General features: G+C 49.2%; 3 protein-coding genes across 3 annotated transcripts in view; 1 reads left to right on the forward strand and 2 right to left on the reverse strand.

Moving 5' to 3' along the window:
• Positions 1-3,485, reverse strand: part of Iqck (IQ motif containing K) — a 105,741-nt gene extending 102,256 nt beyond the window's left edge. Inside the window, exon 1 of the mRNA XM_055627377.1 lies at positions 3,271-3,485. Within this exon, the coding sequence (XP_055483352.1) occupies positions 3,271-3,457 (187 nt within the window). The 5' untranslated portion in view covers positions 3,458-3,485. The remainder of the gene's footprint in view (positions 1-3,270) is intronic.
• Positions 3,486-3,520: 35 nt separating this feature from the next.
• On the forward strand, positions 3,521-18,816 carry Knop1 (lysine rich nucleolar protein 1). Its single transcript, XM_055627376.1, has 5 exons — positions 3,521-3,609; positions 6,904-7,826; positions 9,738-9,806; positions 11,837-11,914; positions 15,212-18,816. Exons 2-5 carry the CDS (start codon positions 6,906-6,908, stop codon positions 15,518-15,520), a joined length of 1,377 nt encoding a protein of 458 aa, XP_055483351.1. The 5' UTR covers positions 3,521-3,609; positions 6,904-6,905; the 3' UTR covers positions 15,521-18,816.
• A 691-nt stretch (positions 18,817-19,507) lies between these two features.
• Positions 19,508-21,672, reverse strand: part of Vps35l (VPS35 endosomal protein sorting factor like) — a 101,200-nt gene continuing 99,035 nt past the window's right edge. The window contains exons 30-31 of the mRNA XM_055627537.1: positions 20,283-20,429; positions 19,508-19,781 (exon numbers count right to left, since the gene is read on the reverse strand). Of these exons, the coding sequence (XP_055483512.1) occupies positions 19,683-19,781; positions 20,283-20,429 (246 nt within the window). The 3' untranslated portion in view covers positions 19,508-19,682. The remainder of the gene's footprint in view (positions 19,782-20,282; positions 20,430-21,672) is intronic.

The following is a 21,672-nucleotide window of genomic DNA, read 5'->3' on the forward strand; positions in this document are numbered from 1 at the left end:
GCACTTGGGAGGCAGAGGAAGAGCTCTTTGAGTTCTGGTCTACAAGGTAAGTTCCAGGGCTACACACAGAGAAACCCTGTCAAAAAAAAAAAAAAAAAAAAAAGAAGTTGGATTTCTTGCCCATCCCCTACAGCAAGCATCTTTTCAGTAAATATGTCCCGTGCTAAGTGGCAGGACCATTATTTGGGTTAAAACTTGGACCAGTGGATGTGGAAAAAGACTGAACACTGATCATGAGCAGTGCCCAGATCTGGTTGGTGGCATTTTCTCTGGCTTTCTCGGCTGCTCTGTTGGAGGAAGAAGCATTCATTCAGAGCTGACCCCTGCTGGGATCTGACCAGGGGCTGAGGGACCTACTTTCTAATGACACCGAGGGCTGCTGAGCTAGACAGTGATTAATTGATGAGCCAAGGACAGCAAGAGGATATTGATAGCAGTAATCACAGCAGTATTAAAATAGAAGAAAAACAAAGAGCTTCAAATGCTGAGATTCACTCTTGCTTAAAACCATTAACATCACAAACCACTCTATGATTTAATTAGAAGCACTGGAAAGAAGGAAGTTTATTGATAATGATACAAACAATGTTGAGAATACAAAGGCCTTAGCTGTTGCTAGAAAGATGAGGAAGAACACTGACGAAATTTATAAATAAGTTATCAGATAGGCAGGCAGGCGCACACACAGCAGCAGCATGACCCTGGGAGGAGAAAGGACTTAAGTAAGAAACTGACAGATGCTGTACCTTGTTTTCATGAAATGAGCTTCTGCCAGGTCTATTGGCTGTGACTATTTTTTTAAATGGATTTTTCCTAAGAGTATAATAACTGACTTCAGGGATAAGATTACCAGAAAGCACATACACTTTTTCCTTCTCCCCCGCCTTTTTTCTTAGCTCTTTGGAGAGAGTCTATGTAGCCTAGGCTGGCCTCAACCTCTGGATCTTCCAGTTTCAGCCCAAGTCCTAGGATTACAGATGTATGCCACCACACCCAGTTCCATGCTTTAAGATGCCAAATATACGCTCTACTAGTTTACTACACAAAATTTTGTCGTGCACACGTGTAAGAATAGTTATTCATTCTTCCAGTTAGCTTCAGCTGTCAGCTTGAATTATCTGAGGGAGTCTCGACTGGGGGATTGGCTCAAACTAACTGGCCTGTGGGCATGTCTGTGGGCGTCTTTTGATGGTTCATTGACGCGGGCAATATAAGCATCAGGCAGGTGGTCCTGGGTTATGTAAGAAAAGCTGGCTTCGCAATAGCCAGGGGATCCAGCCAGTAAGTAGCATTCTTCTGTGGTTTCTACTTCAGGTTCCTGCTTTGAGTTCCTGGCTTGGCTTTCTTCAACCATGGAACAGAAACTGTAAGCTGAAATAAACCCTTTCTTCCCCAAGTTACCTTTGGTCAGTGCTTTATCACAACAACAGAAAAATAACTAGGACAGTCTTCTAGGTAGGCTGAAGTCATGGTGATCATGGATAGAACCTCTCATCTTTGCCTCAGTGCTCAACAGCTATTACTCTGTAAGTGACATCAATTCCAGTGCTTTTCAGAGAGCACTAAAATCCTTCGTCCTTGCTTCTACTCAGACATGACATGCCCCATAGAAACCTATCTCACAATGGAAAGTAAAGCGAGTTATTTTTTTTAAATCAATGCTTATGATCATGTATGAGTCTTTCAAAAGCCAGAGCATCTTCTCATATATACTATTTCATTTGGTTTCCACTACCGCCCTGTGAGGCAGAAATTATCCCCTCATAGAGAGTCTTCTCCAATACTTCCTGTGATACTGTCAACTTGACAGGGTCTAGAATCACTTAGGAGACAAACCTCTGACTTTGTTTGTTAAGAGAAGTTTCTAGATTAGACTGAGGTGGAAAGGCCCACTCAGAATTTGCACAGCAGCAGTCCTATGGGCTGGGGGGCCTGGACTGAACGGAAGGGAGAAAGTGGTCTGCAGCTCAGCGTTCATCTCTCTGTTTCCAGGTTGTAGATGCAAACAGGGCTAGTTGCCATGAGCTCCTGCTGCAATGATGGACTGTATCCTCAAACTGTGAGCCAAAATACAGCCTCGGGTTGTTTTCAAAAGTAACAAGCTACACACTAAAGTGTACTGTGAAGAACTACTGGCTTGGAAAAGTGAATTCTCTGGGTAAAAGACAACATTAGATGTACAGACACTCAAATACTGCTGTAGATTAGTTCCTTGGGTAAGGACCCCAAGAGTAAATCAAACTTCTTTCTCAAGGCAAGTGTTACAGTGAAGAAGGAATCCAGGCCCTAGTGCTTCAGGAGCACTGGTTCTCTTCTTCTTCTGTAATCTCCATTTCTTCCAGCTCACCTCTTCCCTCTATACACTAGCATATTCACTGTTTCCATTCCTTAAACATTCACTGACCTGGAAGTATTCCATGAAGTAGCTGTAGATTGCCATTTAAATTTATTAAAATTAAGTAAAATGAAAAATTCGGTTCTTCAAGTCTGCCAGTCCCAAATCACACCCCTAAACACACTTATGAACGTTCTATTAGACAGTTAATCCAAGAATGAAAATCCTTCAGTGGTTTGGGGGGGCTGAGGCAGAAGAATTCTGAGCTGGAGGCCAATCTGCTGTTCAAAGTCCGAAGAGAGAAAAGGGAGAGGGAAAGAGTGGGAAAGACAGTTAGCCATATTTGAATGAATCTGTCTCTGACTTCGCGATCAGAAGACGTTGGAATGAAGGAGAACTAACACTCTTCCTGTAACCAAGATGTGTGACCACATGGTTCCATCTCCTAACATCACGGTGTAGGTACCATGGTTAGGCCTACTGTGGGACTATCACAAGACCCCATGACCAAGATACATGGGCCGCGAAAAAACAAGTGAGCTAGCCTGTGTTTGTGGGAGTTCACAAAGGCCTGGGGGCAAGAAGAGATCAAAACCCATTTGTCCACACCGAAGAACTTCCCGAGTTGGCCACTGGCTCCTTACACTGAAATTACCTGAGCCTGTCAACAGAGCCCATCCATTCCCTGCTTTCCATCCGAGTATCTGCGGGCGATGCGGATCTCTACCCGAAACTCCACACCACGCAACTCCCTGACTTGGTTTCCTCCTGCATGCCTGTTTCCTGAGGTCGCACCGGGATCCAGACCGCCGCCAGCCTGTTTCTCCGCGTGTGGACCCGAGACTCTGCTAGTCGGGCCGCTCGCGTCACCCGCCTGGCGCACAGAGGCTCCGAACGCGCGTCCCCGCGGGTCCCGCCCAGCCCGGTCAGCCTACCCTCGCAGATCTGCTCCCACAGGTTCTTCCCCGGCGGCTCGGCGACCTGCACGGGCGACACGAGACTTTCGGGGGACCCGGGCGGCACTGCGGGCACAGGCGTCCGCGTAGTGGCCAACAGGTCGGCAGAGCCTCCCGCCTCTTCGCGGTGCGTGATGCGGCTGGACGTCTGTCTGGGCACCGCCATGGACGCGGTTTCTACAGCAACCACGGACTCCGACAGTCCGCAACCCGGAAGAAGACCTCCTTCGAGGGGTCGGGCCAGAAGCTCGAAACTGACTTCCGGGTCGCGGCAGCGCGGGCTCTCATTTGGGGAGGCTTGGCCTGAGGCTAGACCAGGTGAGCGCGGGTGGCGCGGGCCGGCCGGGGAGTGGGGTCTGCACGGTGAGGGAGAGGAAACACAAAGATCAGTCACCCCAGACTCGCCCGCGGCCCTTGCTTCCTCCCCAAGCCTTCCCGCCTTGAAGTCGGCCCGCGTTTCTGACCCTAGCTCGCAGCCTGTAGTCGGTGAGGAGAGCACACGCTCCTCTGGGCTTGAATCCTTGCTTTGCCTCTTGCTGACTTTGGGACCTAGTGAATTAACGTCTCCGAGGCCTGTGAGCACCGCGGGAACTTAAAAGTGCCTTAAGACTGGGCGTAGTGGCCCACGTCTGTAATCCAGGCACGCGGGATACCGAGGCAGGAGGATCCTGAGTTGCAGCCCAGGCCGGGTGGTGTGGCCAAACTTTTGTCTTAAAAACAAAGCCTTGTTGAAGAAAGCGTGTGTTTGCAGGCGATAGGGTAGGTTTGTTTCAGTTTCTCGCGAAAGTGGGTATCTGTACAGTTGGTTACAGGGATGGCAAAAGGACGCTCCAGGGTGCTAGCTGGGTGGCAGAATGGCTGACTCCTGGTGCTTTTTTTTAATCCTGGTCATCTCTCTTGACCATCTCCAGGAATACTGCAGCGTTGTCTAACTTGACACCACCATGGCTCTCTCTCCTTTCTGAGTCCCCTTCCTCTGTCCTCTGAAAGTATGTCTTGAGGTCCAGTCGGCTCTCCTTTTTTATTGTTGTTTTGATTTGGTTTTGGTTTTTTGAGACAGGTTTCTCAGTATAGCCTTGGCTGCCCTGGACTCCCTTGATAGACTCACAGAGATGTGCCTCCCTGATTGCTGGGATTACAGGCGTGGGCCACCACACCCAGCTGTCTGTTCTCTTCTTAATTGCCATCCCTGAAATCCTGTTTGTGTCATCTTGGCCAACGTCACACCTTTGCCTCAGACCTACACATACACCTGTTCAGTGTATTACTGTTTCACCCTCCAGTTTTGTCTCAAGGGTTGGCACCACCATCCTATTGCTCAAGCTGGAAAACCATGTTCAGACATTTTCTTGACAACTGGGCACTGTGTTGGTTAGTTGTGTCAAGTTGACACAAGCTAGAGGCAGTTGGGAAGAGGAACTCCCAGTTGAGAAAATGCCTTCATAATCTTGGTCTAAAGACACGTCTGTGGGGGCAGTTTCTTGGTTAACAATTGATGTGGGAGGGCCCAGGACTCTCCTGTTCCCCATTTAAAGCAAGGTGTGAATATACTTAAACTATATAGTTCAGGCCTGGCTTGCATCTTTGAAGCCACCAAGAGTGAGCTGGGTCCTGTGCGGACCCTGTGGGCTCTGAAGACAAAGAGGGGTGCAGGGTGGAGAGGCTCCTGCCTCCTAATTTCCACCTCCCCCCCTGGAAGCCTCCCATGTTTTGTCTCTAGTCCAGGGAATAGCAAGAACCAGACTGGTGACAGTAGCAAAAGCCATGTATTGTGGTCTCCACCCGCTTGCCAGAAGTGCTTCTCTAAAAGGAACTTTTGTTCGCCTGTTTCAGTTGTTGTCTTGGAAACCTACTTCGTCTGTCTGCTAACCTAGGCCCAGTCCTTGAAGGTTCTAGCCTCCATACCATCTAACCTAGAATGTTTTCTTTCTGCCTGTGAGACTTTTACTGCTTAATAAGCTCACCCTTTCTTGTTCTTTCTGAGCTCGTAGCTGGCTGGTTCAACTCCGATGTTCTGGCTCAAACTATTCTCCCGGCTAATTCGATCCGGCTTTTCTCTGAATTGCTCTGGTTGGCCTCAAACTAACTCCAGCAATCTTTTCTAATCTGGCTCCTTCTCATTCTCTGGCTCGTTCTGTCTTCACGTGTGTCTTAAGTTTGTTCTCTTATTCAATCTCTCTCTGTAAAACTCTCCTGGTAAAACTGCCTCCTCTCTCTCATTCTCAGTGCTGCACCCTTAAGTAAATTTCCTCCCCTCCCTGTTCTCATGAGAGTTGGGCATAGCCTTCTCTGATTCGTCACTTTTTCTGCCACTCAAACATCAATTTCAAACATGGGTGCTTCCTTCTACAAACTAGCTTTACCTTCATTTTTTGGGTACCACCATGCCTGGACCTAAGCTTTTCTTTACTTGAAACTTGCTCTGTACCAGGCTGGTCTTGAACTCAGATATGTTTGCCCATCTCCTGGATTAAAAGCATGTTGGTATTCTAGCTGGATCACACAGACATAGAAGTTTTTTGGATGTGATCACTTGGGAGAACTGCCGTGTTCTGAGTTAAGAGATGGCTCAGAGGTTAAGCACACTGGCTGTTCTTCCAAAGGTCCTGAGTTCAATTCCCAGAAACCCCATGGTGGCTCACAACCATCTAAAATGTAATCCTGTGCCCTCTTCTGTCGTGCAGGCTTTCATGCAGGCAGAATAATGTATGTATAAATAAATAAACCTTAGAAAAAAAATTTCCTCTATGTGCTTCTGTTTTCCTGAGGAGAACTAGGTAATCAAGGTCTGGATATATTATTGCCACTCATTAGTTGCTGGCAATCACTTTGAAATTGAAGACAGTAAATCAGGCTTACAAACTGGGGAAGCCCCCAACTTGTGTACCTTCTGGTTCAACCTTTATAAAGATGATAAAAGTGAGGTCCAGAGAAGCCAAGGGTATAAGGCAAGAAGAAGTATACCAGAATTTCCATTTGTCCCAAGTGTTTGGATCCTGGCTAGGGCTTGTCTCACTGTGCCACCTTGTTAGGTAGCTTGGAATGGTAAAAGTCAGGGGATGGGGGATTCATTTCTAGACCTAGAGTAGGAACGCTTTATATAGATGAGCCAGAGGAAGGGTTTGACTGTTAACTGTGCCACTTAATTGGATTTGGTGGAAGGCGGTGAGGCAGGCTGCTTGGAATTTGCTTCATCTGTTAAAAGAAAAGCCATGGAAGCCAGCAAATGGTTTGATCACAGTTGGGTCTTGTAGGGCTGGCTTGGGTAGGCAAATATGTGTTGAATTTGGGTCTGGCGGTTTCAGGTTGATGGCAGACAAGGAATCAGCAGTGCTTAAAGCCTTTTCTGTAGGTTCTCTGGCACCTCTTTGAAGATGGATGTTATTTCCTCCCAAAAAAGGAAACTGACATTCAGTCAAATTGAGTGAATAGTTTCAGTTTGAATGTAGGGCCATCTGGATTTACACTCCCGGCCATTTAGTTGTCTTTCCACTTGCTCAATGGGAGCTGTTTTCCCCATTCCCCCATGTCAAACTACCCACTCAGAAGAACTTTGGGACCACAGGCTGGGACGGGTAAAAAGATAAATTACATTATTTCTGTTTTTCTCAGGAATGGTCAGCAAGACTCAGGAAGCAGCCTTGGTCCCACAGCTCCCAGAGAAGAAGAAAAAGAAGAAGAAAAAGAAGGCGCTGGTTATAGACGTCACAGAACCAGAGACTCAATACTCAGTCTTAAACAGTAACGATTATTTTGTAGATGTTTCTCCTCCAAGGACCACATGCCCCTCTAACAATGTGGATGAAGGGCAGGTCCCCGAGATGTCACTGTGCAAGAAAAAGAAGAAAAAAAAATCCTCTGGCGCTCAGTTGGAGGAGCACCTGAAGCCTGAGCCCACACAGGCAAGACAAAAAAAGGCATCCAGCCCTAGAAGGCCGGTCCTTGAGCAGTCGACAGAATGCCTTATCGGAGAGAAGAAAAAGAAGAGGCAGAAGTCCTTACTGCAGACTGCCTCCCGAGTCTCGGGGCTGAAGACCTCTCCAGATGCCAAGCATGCCGACGAGGTAAGCAAAGCTGGTAAGAAGTCCAAAAAGCACAGGAAGGATAAGGTTCCCGACGAGGCAGCCCTTCCTCTCCAGGACTATTGGTTCTGTGAAGCTGAGGAGTCCCTGCTCCCATGCACAGAGGGGACAGAGGCTGAGGAGGAGGCGGCCTTGGGGCAGAAAAGGAAGCAGGGGAGCCCCAGAGATCACAGCATGAAGAAGAAGAAGAAAAAGACCCACCAGGAGGGAGACATCCCCCTGCTCAGCTCCAAGTTCTCCATGCACAGACTGAAGAAAGGAAATGGGAAATCTGTCAAGAGTGAGACTGTGGACTACATCCCAATAGAGAGCCTGGTGGCCCCTGGGAAGAAGAAAGTCAAATCCAAGAACAAGGTGGAGCAGCCAGTTGCTGAAGGGCTGGCTGTGAAAAGGAAGAAGAAGAAGAAGAGGGAGGAAAGTACAGTAAAGGAAGCCCTCTGGGAGGAAGAAGAGGTGGGTTTCCTTGGGTCCTGTGGTGGGGTTGTCATGAGTGCCTGCACATGTGTCAGTGGGGTACTTGTGCATGTAGCTGACAGCAGCCCAGTGCATACGTGTGTGCACATGAGCATGCATGCATGCAAACATGCACGTTCATACGTACTAGAAAAGGATAGGAGCCATCTATTTTCTAGAAAACTGGATCCTGTACTGTCCCCAGTGGTGCAGGTATCCTTCACTATTCATAAACAGGGAATCAATGTTTTATATAAATGTCTTAACGGCTTGTGTTCCTGCCACTTGCTGTCTTCCTCCCAGGAGCCTGATAGTTTGAGATAGCCTGGTATCTGTGGTTGTCGGCTATAAGCTATAGGGATTACGTTGTGTACCTGGTGCTCTGAGTTCTTAGCTTCACCCACAAGTCTGATAAGGAAGCTGTCCTGCCCCTCCGCATCTCACAGACAGGATAGTGTGAGGCTGAAGGGAGCTTGTCTCAAGTCACCCAGCTGAGACCAAGTAGAGTCGGGGCTCAAACCCAGGCAGTGTTGCTTCTTGCTCAGGAAATCCCCGAGTATGTCAGGAGATGCCACTGTGCCTTTCCTAAAAGCCAGTGTCTCGGCAACCCAGGAAATGACCATCTTCAAAGGGAGCAAGACCTGGCTTCTCCAGCTCCGTGCCAGCCATAGCCCTTTGGCCTCATGTGATGATGGACTTTTACTGAGGAGGACCTGTAAGAGATAGGTTGGGATGGGGTCAGGATGACAGGAATGGCTGTGTTGGGGCCTGAAGGATAGTTGTGGTTGCTGGCATTCTCCCAGCTTTGTCCTCAGGCATTAGGCTCTGTTTCACCACGCAAGGCTCGTGTATGGAAGTCAGAAGACAGTTTGAGGGAGACTGTTTGCTCTTTCATGATGTGGGTCCTGGGTAAGCTGAGGTCGATCAGGCATGCTGGCAAGCTGACCCTACTGCTCTTTCTTCAGAAACTCAGAGCTAGGGAGATGGTTCCGTGGGTAAGAGTGCTTGCTCTGTAGGCACTGGGTCCAGAGTTCTAATCCCCAGTAGTCACCTGAAAAGCTGTGCATGGCAGTATGTGCCGTGACCTCAACGTTGGTGGGGAGAGAGAAGCAGGCAAGATTCTAAGCGCTAGCTTCTGCTCCTTTGAGAGGCCCCCATCTCAAGGCCCTGGAGAGAAGACTGGTAGAGGAAGGCACCACTCACCTCACCTGTGTGCACCCGTGTGCATGCGACATGCAGGAAAATCAGGGCACGCTGAACTCACAGGTGTACATCTAGTTCTCATTCAATTTTAGGACCTCTTTCCCCCAGGGGACCAGTGAAAGGCATCCCCTTTGTCTCACGCCTTCCAGACCACCGCACAGTGTGCTGAGTCATACAGCTCAGGCCAGGAGTGTAAGGAGGGGTAAGGAAGGCTCCCTCCCGATCATCTCCATGACACTGGGGCCAAGCACAGCACTCTTAAAAAAAAGGATGCAAAAGCCGTTGGCAGTTGGCATTCATGATGGACCAGGGACTGACTGCCCCAGCCTGCAGTTAGAGGGTACCCCGAGGACCTGGATAAAAATGGTTAGGAAGACCCCTGATAGGCCATCAGCAAGCCAAGGGTAACTCAGTTGCACACTAGCCATTGAGTAAGGAGACCTGGATTCAAGTTGGCCCTGTCACTGAGCTGCAGGGTGACATGGTCATTCCTTTTTACCTTTCCGAGCCTCAGCTTTGTCATCTGGCCTAGTGCCACCACTTGCTGGGGGAGGCATGAAAGGGCCTTGTTGTCTGAGGTTTTGTCTGGGTGGCAGAAACTAGTGCTGCCATGCTCACGGGTCTTTCTTGGACTGTCTGCCCTCCTCAGTGGATGCTGTGCTGAGGCTGTCCACGGCTTGCCTGAGCTAATATCTGCCTTCTTTGCAGGAGTCAGACACAGACTTGGAGGTGGTACTGGAAAAGAAAGGCAACATGGATGAGGCCTGCATAGATAAGGTATGGCCCAGCCTGTCCTGTCTTACCTCTTTTCACTCCCTAGATACCCTCACCATCCACCAGACCACAGTTCCTGGGCTTAGAGGGAAAGCCTCTTGTCCAATTCCATGGCACACCTCTAAGGGGCAGGTAAACTTGTGCTCTCCTCCACCTCTGGCCAGGGGATCCCAAAGCTGCTGTCACTGTTTGAGTGTCCTGGTAGGCCCTATCATGTAGCTCATTGCAGAGTGTCAGGAAGATGGGGGCCTGGGACTGTGTAGCCAGAGCAGGTACACATGCCCAGCCATGCACATGGGGTGTGTCCACTATTTCAGCTTGAGAGAGTTATCTTAGAGACTAGTTTATCATGTGCAGGTCCCTGTGTGAGATGCAGACTTTGGGGAGCAGGGATGTGTTTATTATGTTCCTTGACCCCAGTGCTTGGCAGGACTGAGGAACCTGGTGTTAGTCCATGCTTCACCGCTTACTCTTCTCTTCTGTGAATCAGCATGGGTCTTCGTAGGCAGCTGTGGAGACTAAGGCAGGAGGATGCAGGAAGGAGTCATAGGCCCAGGTGGATGGCACCTGGTCCCCATGGCACCTGCTGAGGCAGCCCTATGACAGAGATTGGACAATCCTGCCTCACAGGTCCTCATGTCCACCTTAGGAGAGAAGGGCTGATAGAGTTACATCAAGTGAGGAGGGCCACCCAGAAGAGATGGTGATGTGCCAGACCTGTGGAGCTGTGGGCGTGGGGGACTGTACTTGGAGGAGAGTGATACATACTCTAGCCAAGAGGAGGACCAAGGGAGTGATGTGTTAGAGCTTTTCCAAGGCGGGCAAGGACCACTGGCCTCCAGGGCTCCTAACCTTGCAGGGCCAGGAGTGCTGTGCTTGACAGGGCCAAGGACAGGGGTGCTATAGTGACCAGGACACCATGCAGAGGGCCAGCCATGGGGCTCCAACTCTTCCAGGCCTTGTCCCTTGGCTGCTGTTAGCCTCCTGGGACACAGCCAAATGCTAAGCAGCCCCATACCCATATGTGCAGAGCTCTTGGACTTTATGGTTTTCTGCCTACTAAATGTATGTATTCTCTGAGGGGTGTCAGAGGGTGGCCTCAAGTTTCCTGGAATTCTCCCACCTACTGTCCTAAGTGAGCTCCTCCTGGGTGCTTCCAGTTTGCCTTGTACTGTGTGTGACTAAGACAGGGGAGTCAGGCAGCGTGCAGTTCTGGCCACTCACTGCTTCTATCGTGGCAAATACTCACCTGTTACCCTCATCCCTGGTTTTCTCCTCTACAGCAGCTGCTACAGATTTTGTGTTTTGAATTGAATGGCAGGTCCCCTCATTTCAAAGTCCATGGTAGGTAAAGGGGAATCAAAGTTAGACCTTAATCCTTGGGAAGGAAGCAAACACCCTGCAGGATGCTGCTGTGCCGGCACCTGAGCTGGCCTAGCCTGAGAGTGCCACGGTGCAATGTGGGCTGCTAGTGTGCCAGCAGAGGCCCTGAGGTGGCCTAGCTCGAGAATGCCCAGTGCTCTGCCATGGATGCTTCTGCTTCTTCCCAGACCACAAGCTTCACAGCTTCTGCAGATGAATAATCCAGTGGTCAGAAAGGTGAACCGAGTTTTGCAAGGCTTGACAGTCTGTTAGCAGGGTGGCTGGGATTCCAGTTTGTGTCTGCCTTGTTTCCAGAAAGGAATGCTATCCTCATTGAAACTGACCGCAATATATACTACACAAAAGAGGGCCTTTTGCTCAGCATCTCCGAGTAGACAAGTTTCCACACATATCACTGTTACAGTATGTTCTCCTGCTAAAGGTGGATCACTGTCTGTTACAGGAAAATCACTTGTCAAGAAATTGTGCCCAAGACAAATGTTTCAGGCCAGGGGACCAACTATTAGCCAGAGTGTCCTGTATGCTCTGGACTCTGGAGCAGAGTGAAGCTCATGGTCTTCCGCCCCACCTTTGTGCAGTAGAGAACTTCTCACTGCCCCCTTTTATTTATTCATTTGTTTGTTTGTTTGTTTTCTCCTGTCCTTGCATAGGTGAGACGGAAGGCCTTGCAAGAAGAGATTGATCGTGAGTCGGGCAAGACAGAGGCTTCAGAACCCAAAAAGTGGACGGTGGGTTCGCTGTGGTGGTCTTGACAACCAGAACCTAAGGTGCCCAGCTGGCCGGGCCCGGAATTGGTCTGAGCCAGTTTCACTCCCTCTGCAGGGGTGCTGGTCTCCTTGCTAAGGAGCTGGCCACTGACATATGCCCCTAGACTTCACGTCCTATCGTGGACAATGGGGTGACTTGCAGAGTAATCACAAGAGGCTCTTTGTAGTGGGAAGTACCCGTGGGGGGCGGTTGAGAGTATGCAGGAGGCGTGGGAGTGGGAGCCAGAGTTCTTAAGACTCCACTGGAAAACATCCAGACCCTATCTGAGAAGGTAGGCCAGGTGGGGGATGGTGTGAGGGCCATGGTCTTGGCTGTGTGGCCTGGCCATAGCTCTGCCTCTCTGTGCCTTCAGGCAGCTTTACAACCTCGGCCCCTAGGCGGCCTCCACATGGGTCGGCACTGTGCTGGGTGGAGGTACACAGGACCCTCATCAGAGTCTGTGTAGTGCCTGGAGGGGTGAGTGTGGGTGGTGTCCTGTACTACCTGATTACAAGTAAGGCCTCCCAGGGCAGGTGACACCCAAAGACTCTCACTGGTGGTACCAGTCCTTAACATATGGGCAATGTTAAGTGCAGGGCCCGAAAGTTGGGGTGGACTCAGGCTGGTCCTTTGTAAAGGCCAGGTTGATGGCGGTAGCAGGAACTAGCTAAGGTGTCACACAGTTCCAGTCCAGGACCATGGGGGAGTTTCTACAAGACGGTGACCTGAGGGAGCCACTGTAGAGCATGGGTATGAAGGGGAATAGAAGGTAGAAAAGGAAACTTTGCAGTGTTTGGGAGGTGTGGCCATGGACTTGTTACTGGAGAGAAGGCCAGTCTGCCTGCTCTGTCCTTAGCCTCAGCATTGATTTGGATGCAAGGCCTGAGGTCAGTTACTGACTGCCACTTTCTAGTGTCTTCCTGGAGAGCCTCAGTTTCCATTACTGTGAAATGGAGCTCCTCTTGTGGCGCTGGGAGGTGGTGCTGTAGTTTTGTTTGTGTAGATAAGGCCTCATGTAGCCTCTCATACTTGCCTATACAGTGAACTTGAACTTGAACTCCTAATCCTGCCTCTACCACCTAGGTGCTGTGATTACATGCATGTATACTAGGCCCAGTTTGCACATTGCCAGGGAGAGAGCCAGGGCTTTGTGCATGCTTGGCGAACACTTTCCCACTGAGCCACATTTCCAGTCCTGGATACATTTCATTGTGTACCTTCCTTCTTCACATCTTCTCTCTCTCTTCAGCTGAGCAAAACTGATAGGAGAGCAAGTTGGATAAGTAGGATGAAAGACACTGCGCTGTTATTCAGCCAGTGCTCCAGGCACTGTCTCTTAATAACCTGGCTGCCGGGCATGGGGGCTTGGAGACAGCCGGGGGTACTCAGATGTCCTCATCTTCTAGGATCTTGGCCACCTGGGTGTGGAGGCATTGGTGGGGATTCCAGACTGCCAGGACCAGCAGTCTTGAATCGACCCTTGGCTGTGGGCTTAGATCTAAGTGATGTTACAGGCAGCCTCTGCCTTAGAGGCTGTAGGCCTAGAAAGCCACACTTATTCCTGCATGTGAGCCACGTGAAGCTGGGAGAATGTCACCAGTTCATCTAGAGCAGCTGTAAATGACACCTGTTCTGATTATCCCCCCAACACCGACCTGGAAATGAGTGCTAGGCTGGCCTCTGGTGCTCAGGCAGTTGCTAGGCAGTGTGGAGGGCAGCTGACAGGTGGCGAGCAGTACGGTGTGGAGCTAGCATGTGCTGAGAATTGCATGCTGGGGCTTTGGCATAAGATCTGACTCCGTTCTCTGCTGCCTTGTGTGGGGTGTCGCCCCATTCTTTCAAGGCAGACTTTGAGGCTTAAGAGAGAGAAGTTGTGACTTGATCAACCACAGGTGGGGCTTCATCGCAGGCTTCGTAACTTCAGGGCCACAGTCTTGGAGACCTGAGCCAGTCATAGACCTGAGGTGGAATGGGTTTTGGAGAGCTCTCACATTTTCTAGCACAGGGAGATTTGTACACTGTTGACAAACACAGCACCTCTGGTTCCTGACTCTTCTCCTGCTGTCAGACTAGAGGAATAGCTGGCTGGTGATTGCCATGTGGGGGAGCTTTCCTATGTTGAGGATGGGGGGAAGGGTGATGATGTGCTCTACACTACAGTGAGGAGAAGGGTGAGGGAAGTGGCTCAGTGGTTAAAGCATCTGCTGCCCAAGTAAACATAAGGACCTGAATTTGAATCCCCAGAAGCCGCATGAAAGCCAGACACATAGCACAAGTGTCTATGGTTCTAGTACTCCTAGGTAAGACTCTGTTGTACGACACTGCTCTATGGAGGAACAACCAAACATCTACTCACCCTATACAGGGAACCAATGGCTAAAGTGATGAGACCACCAAAGTAAAGCTTGCTGAACATACCAGTTTATTGAGGTTGCAGGAGTATGGGTTACTTAGAAGAGTATGGATAACTGAAGGGCAGCTGTATTACCGAAAGTCCACCCCAGCATGGGTAAGAACTCATGAAAGCTAGAACTTGCAAGCAGTTCAACAGGCCTGCAGAACTTATTGCTTATGTAAACTTGAGGGGGGCGGGGGGCTTGTGAACCTGCTAATTTTCAGGGACTGCCTCAGACTTGTGAGTTGTTTACTTCCTGGCTCATCTCAGAATGAACTACTTAAAATCAGAGAACTGCTACACAACACAGGCTATACAGGAGGATCTCTGGAAGCTTATGGCCAGCCCAGTATATGCAGAAGAAAAATAGAGAGAGATCTTGTTTCAAATAAGGTGGAAGGCAAAACCAGCCCCTAAGGTTGTTCTCTTACCTCCACATGTGTACACACACACTGTGTATGAACACACACAAACAACAAAACATAGGCTGGACTGTGGGAAGGTTGAGATGTGTTACAAAGTCAGGTGAGGTGGCCTGTGTTTTGGGTAAGGAGTGTGAATGAAGTGAGAATGTATGAAGAGGAGGGAAGTGTTTTAACTGTCACCATGTCTTGGAGAAGGAGGAGTAGAGTGCTGATTAGCTTGGTGTGCAGTGACACATTTGTTAGAAGCCAATGGTGGGCTTGCAGGTTGGTCATTCTCAAGTTGGGAGTCATCTTGACATATCTCCCGCATTAAGCTATAGGCCTCATTTCCTCACCTGTATGTGGGAGTGAGTAGCCGTATCCCTCAGAGCTCATTAGGATGGATGAAACAGTCCATTGCTTGGCTAAGGGAAGCATTTGTCTTCAAGGGCAATGACAGCCTTTTACTCTCCATTCAGAGAACACAGTTTGGCCAGTGGGACACAGCCGGCTTCAAAAATGAAGAACAGAAACTGAAATTCCTGAAGCTTATGGGTGGCTTTAAGCATCTGTCTCCATCATTCAGCCGCCCTGGCAGCATGACCAGCAGGTTCAACATGGCCCTGGACAAGAAGTCTACGGACACGCTCCAGCAGAGTCTGCAGCAGGAATATGAGCGGGCCATTAGCTTGAAGTACAGCCGTGGGGCTGGCCTGGGCTTCTCTGAGGCCCGCAAGGTCTTCTACATTGACCGTAACGCCTCCAAGGCTATCAAGTTGCAAGATTAAACTTTGTTGTCCTTCCTGATCCTCAAACTGCATTTCTGATCAGTTTTGGCATCTGTCAAGTTGCCAAAGTTGAACCAGTCACGTGCAGATATTGAGGACCACTCACAATGAGTTTTGCACAAGTGGGTGGAGGCCGTTTGTCAGGATCCAGCGTGAATGGCTAAAGCCTCCTGTTTTCTGTGTTAAACCTTCCATCTCCTTGGGTGACGGCATTTTAATAGTAGCTAGCAGTTGTTGATGTGTGTAGGTAGGGTCCTGACTGAAGTGTCTTCCTTGCATTGATATACTTAAACTTAATTATGGAATGGGTGCTACTCTCATCTTCATTTTACAGATGCCGCAACTTAAAGTTCAGGGATAAAGTAACAAAACTGCCCAGGGTCACCTTCTGTTAAGTGCCATCAAGAATACATCACTCAGAGTCACTCAGTGATCCGTGAACAGAGAAAGCAAGTGTTGGGCCATGACTTCCACGGTGACCAGCAAGTTTGTTTCCGTTCTCTCTTATCAGGCGGCAGGTGTGGTTCGCCAGGCAGATGTGGACGGTACACCTTGAGCTGGCTTCTTTCCAGCCTGTCATCCTTCCAAATGACCGCTGTGCTTGGATTTCATGTTTCTGTACTGACTGCATCTCAAACAAGGCATTTTGGACATTAGGCAATCCTGCATATGGACCCATGGCAGATTCTCAGCAGTGTGATCCGTGTTTGTGTTCACAAAAGAGAGACCTTGGATACTTATGTGATGAAATCCAATGTAAGGAGGGATGGAGAGGAAGGTGCTTCATCTGCTGCCGGCACCATCCCTACCATGAACTCTACAGCAAGCTTCAGGGAGCTCCAGATACAGAACTCCACGGGACAACTTTCTCTTCCACCAGTTCTTGGCAGTATGGCATCAAGGTTCAGATAAGGACATTTTCCTATCTCTTGGGCTGGCACCTCATACAGACAATCTCATTGTAGGCCCCCTCTCTCACAGGCAGAAATACAGGTGGTTGAGAGGGGAGAAGTGTCAAGGGTTGGGGGTGGAGGGGTTGGTGCTGCACTCATCCAGAACGTTTATTCTCCCAGCACCATCTTCAGTATTGGTGCCATCAAGCTGGTAGGAAGGTAGCAGAAGCAATTCCAGGCTGCAAAAGTCCCATGGCATTCCAGGGAGGGGAGCAGACCCTCTTTCTAACCAAAGAAACTTCCAGCAGCCTCTTAGGAATCTTCTCTGGCTTCATTCAACTCTGTGTAGTTGTTCTGTACCAGCCTCTCTGGTAAAGGAGATGCCCCTCAGGCAAGGCAGGGAGAGGGTACCTATGCAGTACTGCCGCATGGGCAGCAGAGTTGAGGCTGTGCCTGAGGCAACTGCCTATATTCCACCCTTTCCCCTGGCCCTTAGGCACGAGTCATATCACACCCTACAGGTGTGTTTAAGCCACTTTCCTGAGGTGGATTTGGCCTTTCATAGATCCTGCCACCTCCATTCTCAGAGGGCAGAATTCTGCATTTGAGTATACACCTTGGTAGCTACCATCAAAGTGTGAGAGCCAGACCTTTTACGTAGTTGCTACACATCTCGGTGCCAAAGGACTTGATTTTGTAGCTTGGTACCTCAGCACTGACTTAGGTGTTCCGTTTGCTCAGCTTTCTCTGTTAAGAATTGAAATCTATGAGCAAAGGAAGCTGTAGGGCCTCCTCAGGGTGAGCTCAGCAGTCATCCAAATCTCATGCTTCTACCACTTTTCTTCAGCTGATTTCTGCACTGTCTCCACTTGAGCCCATGAACTCTGAGGCCACCTTTCCACAACCTGACTACCCTGTCCAAATTTCTTCCAGCTAGACACAGTCAGCCCCTAAAGGAGAGTATGCGTTCAGCTCTGCAAGCTATTAGTCCTACTCAGGTCATGGCAAGCCTGACTATCCCCCTCCCCTATACCCTCAGCAGAAGGGAATTAAGGTTGCTTGCTATTCACATGATTTTTTTTTTTTTTTTTTTTTTGAGACAGGATTTCTTTGTATATCCCTGGCTGTCCTAGAATGCTCTATAGATCAGGCTGGCCTCAAAACTCAGATCTACCTGCCTCTACCTCCCAAGTGCTGGGATTAAAGGCATGTGTCACCACCCCACCTGGCTTCATGCCACCACCAGTTATCAGATGAATTTGAAATAAGATCCTGGATTACCTGAGTAGGTGTTTCACAAAATTCCTTAACTGGTAGGTGGCAAAGGAGTTAGTGTGGAAGAGACTTGAAAGGCATGACAGCCAGCTGGGAAGGAAAGGCTACAAGGCAGGAACACAGGCAGCCTCTAGAAGCTGTGCCACACTTTCACCAGAGCCACCCACAAGGGAGCTTAGTCTCGGGGACCTCTTGACCTAGCCCAGAGGGACCAGTGAATCGTGACCAACAACTGTCAGTCAGTAAATCCACATGAAGTCACTATACTTGTAATTTGTTAAACTAAGGACACGGAAGCATCTCTGTGTTTTCATTTCCTAGAAGGTCTTCATACTCTTAGTGGGAGTAGTTGCCATCCTGTGGAGACTGGGTTACAGAGACCAGCCTGTCAGTCACGGGTGAGGGATGCTGGGAGTCCATGCTTCTGCCCAGGCCAGTGACATGATTCAGAAGCCCTGTGGTGTGGGCACCTAAATGTGGCACTAAGCTGAGGTTAATCCAGCACTGCAAACTCGCTGGGCCAGCGTAGTGAGCCTACATGGGCAGCCTTGAGGCAGAAGAATGGCTTACAAAGCATTATGTGTGCATTTGCTGGTTATTTTTCATAGAATTAGTAGAAACAGTTTTGTAATAAAGGCCACTTGGGAGTATTTGAACAGTACCACAATAGCTTCTGAGTTCTGGCATGTTTGTTGATGCAGGAGATGTTCTTCAGCCTCTGGTTTTTACTTTTGTTTTTGAGACTGGGGCTTATATATACCAGGCTGGCCTCCAACATGTAACTGGGGACCTTGAACTCCTGATTCTCCTGGGATTACAGGCCTGTACTGCCACTCAGTTTTATGTGGGGCCTTGTGCATGATGGGAAGCATTCCACCAAATGAGCACCGCCCTCTGCCTTTTTGAAGACAGTTCTCTCAGCTCCTTAGGGCAGGGGGACTTGTCAGATTGGCCCCAAATCTGCAACAGTAACCCTTGTCTTACACTATTAAGCACATGAGTTTATATATAAATGGTTTCTGTTTAACTTCCATTTCACTTGTCCAGAGTGTTTGTTAACTTCTGCTTTCTAAAGTTAGTCATGTATGTTTCAGAGTAAAGATAAATAAAGTCCACTTCTAAAGCACAGATGGTTTTGAGTGTGTGTTTTGCCCAGGCTTTGCTTCAAGCAGTCCTGCCTCCCGACTTGAAGCTACAACTTGAAATGTGTACCAGGGCAGCCTAGCCTGCAGCACAGCTGAGCCAAAGCTTAGATGAAAATGCATCCAGGTTGTGGACCAGCAGCCAGTGCTGCTAGCCATGGACAGTAAAGGACAGCCATCAGCCATGAAGGGCAGCCATGAACTCCGTGCTCTCTGGGAGCCAGAAGTGATCGGCTAGCTGTTGGGAGCACGGCTGGTCTTTAAGGGTAATTTGCTCAGTTATAGGAAGGGCACTGCAGTCTCCATTGTCTAGGCTGGCCTTAAACTCATGGGATCCTCCACCTCTTCATCTCGGAATTGCTGGGGTCACAGATGGACACCTCCATACGCCATTAGTTATAGGACATTTCTGCTGAGTCTACAAGGAGTCCCAAATGTAACCTCACTTTCCCTTGTATTGTGGTCAGAAAGGAGTCAGTAGGTAAGCTGGGATTTATTCATCCCCCAAGGTGTTTTATATAGGACACTTGTCTCTAACCTACGGGTGTAATGCGCAAATGAAAACACCCTCCAGAAAACAGCCTTGCATCCTTGGTTGCTCTCCTGCTAGCACTCACAGGTCCCAGGCCGGGAACCTGAAGGCCTCTTGTGCCAACACACAACAAAACGCTGCTATCTGAAGAACAAGACTGGGTTTTAATGCTCTGTCAATTCCCCGAAAGCAAAAGATTAAAACCAATCTGTATAAAAGTAAAAATAACAAAAACCTACATTCCAGGAAGAGTTAATGGCAGCCAAGCAGGTCTTCCAGGAAGCAGCACCAGGCCCTCTGGACCCCTGCGGGACAGGGACTCAGGTCCTGGTTTGCAGAGGGAGCCTCAGGGCCAGCTCAGTCAGATGATTCATGTCGGGTTGTTTGCTTCGCCTCTTGATGTAATCCAGAGTTTTCACCTAGAAGGAAGAGCTCCATCTTGGATCTGGCTTCACAGCCCTGACCCGAGGGCTAGAGCCCACATGATCTTTCCCCAGCCTAGCTAAAAACGAGCCATCTTCTCAGGGTACCATTAAGCTCAGACTTGGGGCCTGGGGACACAGCTCAGCTGGCAAAGTGTTTATGTATACAAAGTTCTGGGTTTGATCTCCAGCACCACACAAGCTAGGTAGAGGCAGGAGGATCACAAGTTCAAGGTCACATTTGGCTAGACAGCAAGTTTAAGGATAGCCTTGGCTGCCTAAGACTTGTCTTAGAGGAGAATCAGACTTGGCTGCAGCCAGAAGTGGGTGACATTTTCATGCATGTAGCTTTTCCTGAGAGGGAGGGACCAGGAATGCTTTCTAGCACTAGGAAGGGCACACAAGAATTCTGGGGTCTGGCACCCATTTCAGGTGACAGGGCAGCTTGAGGAGCTGCTGGTGCTGTGTCAGACTCTGGCAAGGGATCCTGAGGCTTACCATGGTTCTAGTGTCTGCACAGCCATGCCTCTGTGCCAAGTGCCACAGGTTGACCGACAGTTGGTTCAGCTTGTTGTTTCGAAGGTCCCCATGGGCTAGGATGCTATTGAAGAAGGACAGGCCCAGCAAGCTCTGGCGCTTCAGGGCCTGGAAGAGAGAAAGGAGGTTATGACCTTGCCCTGGCACATTGGATGGGCTTGGTGTAGCTGTCCTTGGTAGGGTGGTTGTGGTAACATTGCCACGTGTTTATTGAGCCCACCCACGGCATCTGTTGGGAGTGAAGCCTAACAGCACTGAAAAAACTGCTGCAACTAGTCAAGCCAGAGGCTTCCACATGGCTCTCGGTCGTGGCTCAAGCTTCTGAAAGCTGTGGTTACTAGTGCTGATCCTAACACACACATAGCTCCTGAAACCATATGTTCTGGTATGAAAAAAGCCACACAAACCACTCAGACTCTGGCCTCAGATATGGATGGTTTATTTGAACGGCCACAGTAAGGACTCGGGGACCTACCTATGACATCTACAAGGCCTCACAGCAGGGTTTTTAGAGAAAAATAACCAAGTGCAAAAGGCATGGTGAGGGCAGCATGAAGCAATATTACATTTTTGGCTATCTAGACGGTATTGTCAGCTAACCTTTAAGCTGACTGGTTCTAGGTGAGGTAAGTGAGGGTCTTCCAGAGTGCAGCCCAAGTGCAACCAGGTATACAGATAACCAGAGTGTAGCCAAGTGTACAGATAACTAAGTATGAGTTATGACTCTATGGAACCAAACGGTCAGCTATGAACAACCGCTTCTAGGAAGCAGAGTTGAAAAGTTAAAAAAAAAAAAAATTGAACTTAATTCCACCTTAGAAACAAAAGGGGAACTGAATACAAAAGATGGCTGCAGCTTTGTCTCAAATAGCAGGCTCCAACACCGGGCAGCCTTCTAGAACTGTTCCAACATTCTGGTTGCTTGTACAGCAACGCAGGCACTGCTGAAGATGAAAACGAGGAGTCTAGTGATGGATCTCTTCAAGGACAGCATAAAGGTCTGGCCAGTCAGACAAGCAGGGAGAGATGGTAAAGAAAGGCCAGCGAGGCTGTGGACACAGATTAGTAATGGGCTTGTACGAGGACAAGTTGGATTCCCTGGCACCCATAGGAAAATGTGTGTGGTGGCACACACTTGGGTCTCCATCGGGGAGGCAGGAGGATCCTTGGAGCTCATTGGTCAGCCAGCCTAGTGGTACTGGTAAGCCCCAGGTCAATGAAGATACCCAACCTCAAAAAATAAGGTGGATAGCACCCAAATTTGACTCCAGCCTCCAAATGCATATGTACACACAGGCACATGTGGAGGGGGAAGGGAAGGGAAGGGAAGGGAAGGGAAGGGAAGGGAAGG

Source organism: Psammomys obesus, unplaced genomic scaffold (genome assembly GCF_907164565.1).
Source record: "Psammomys obesus unplaced genomic scaffold, mPsaObe1.curated_primary_1811, whole genome shotgun sequence".
Taxonomy (NCBI): domain Eukaryota; kingdom Metazoa; phylum Chordata; class Mammalia; order Rodentia; family Muridae; genus Psammomys; species Psammomys obesus.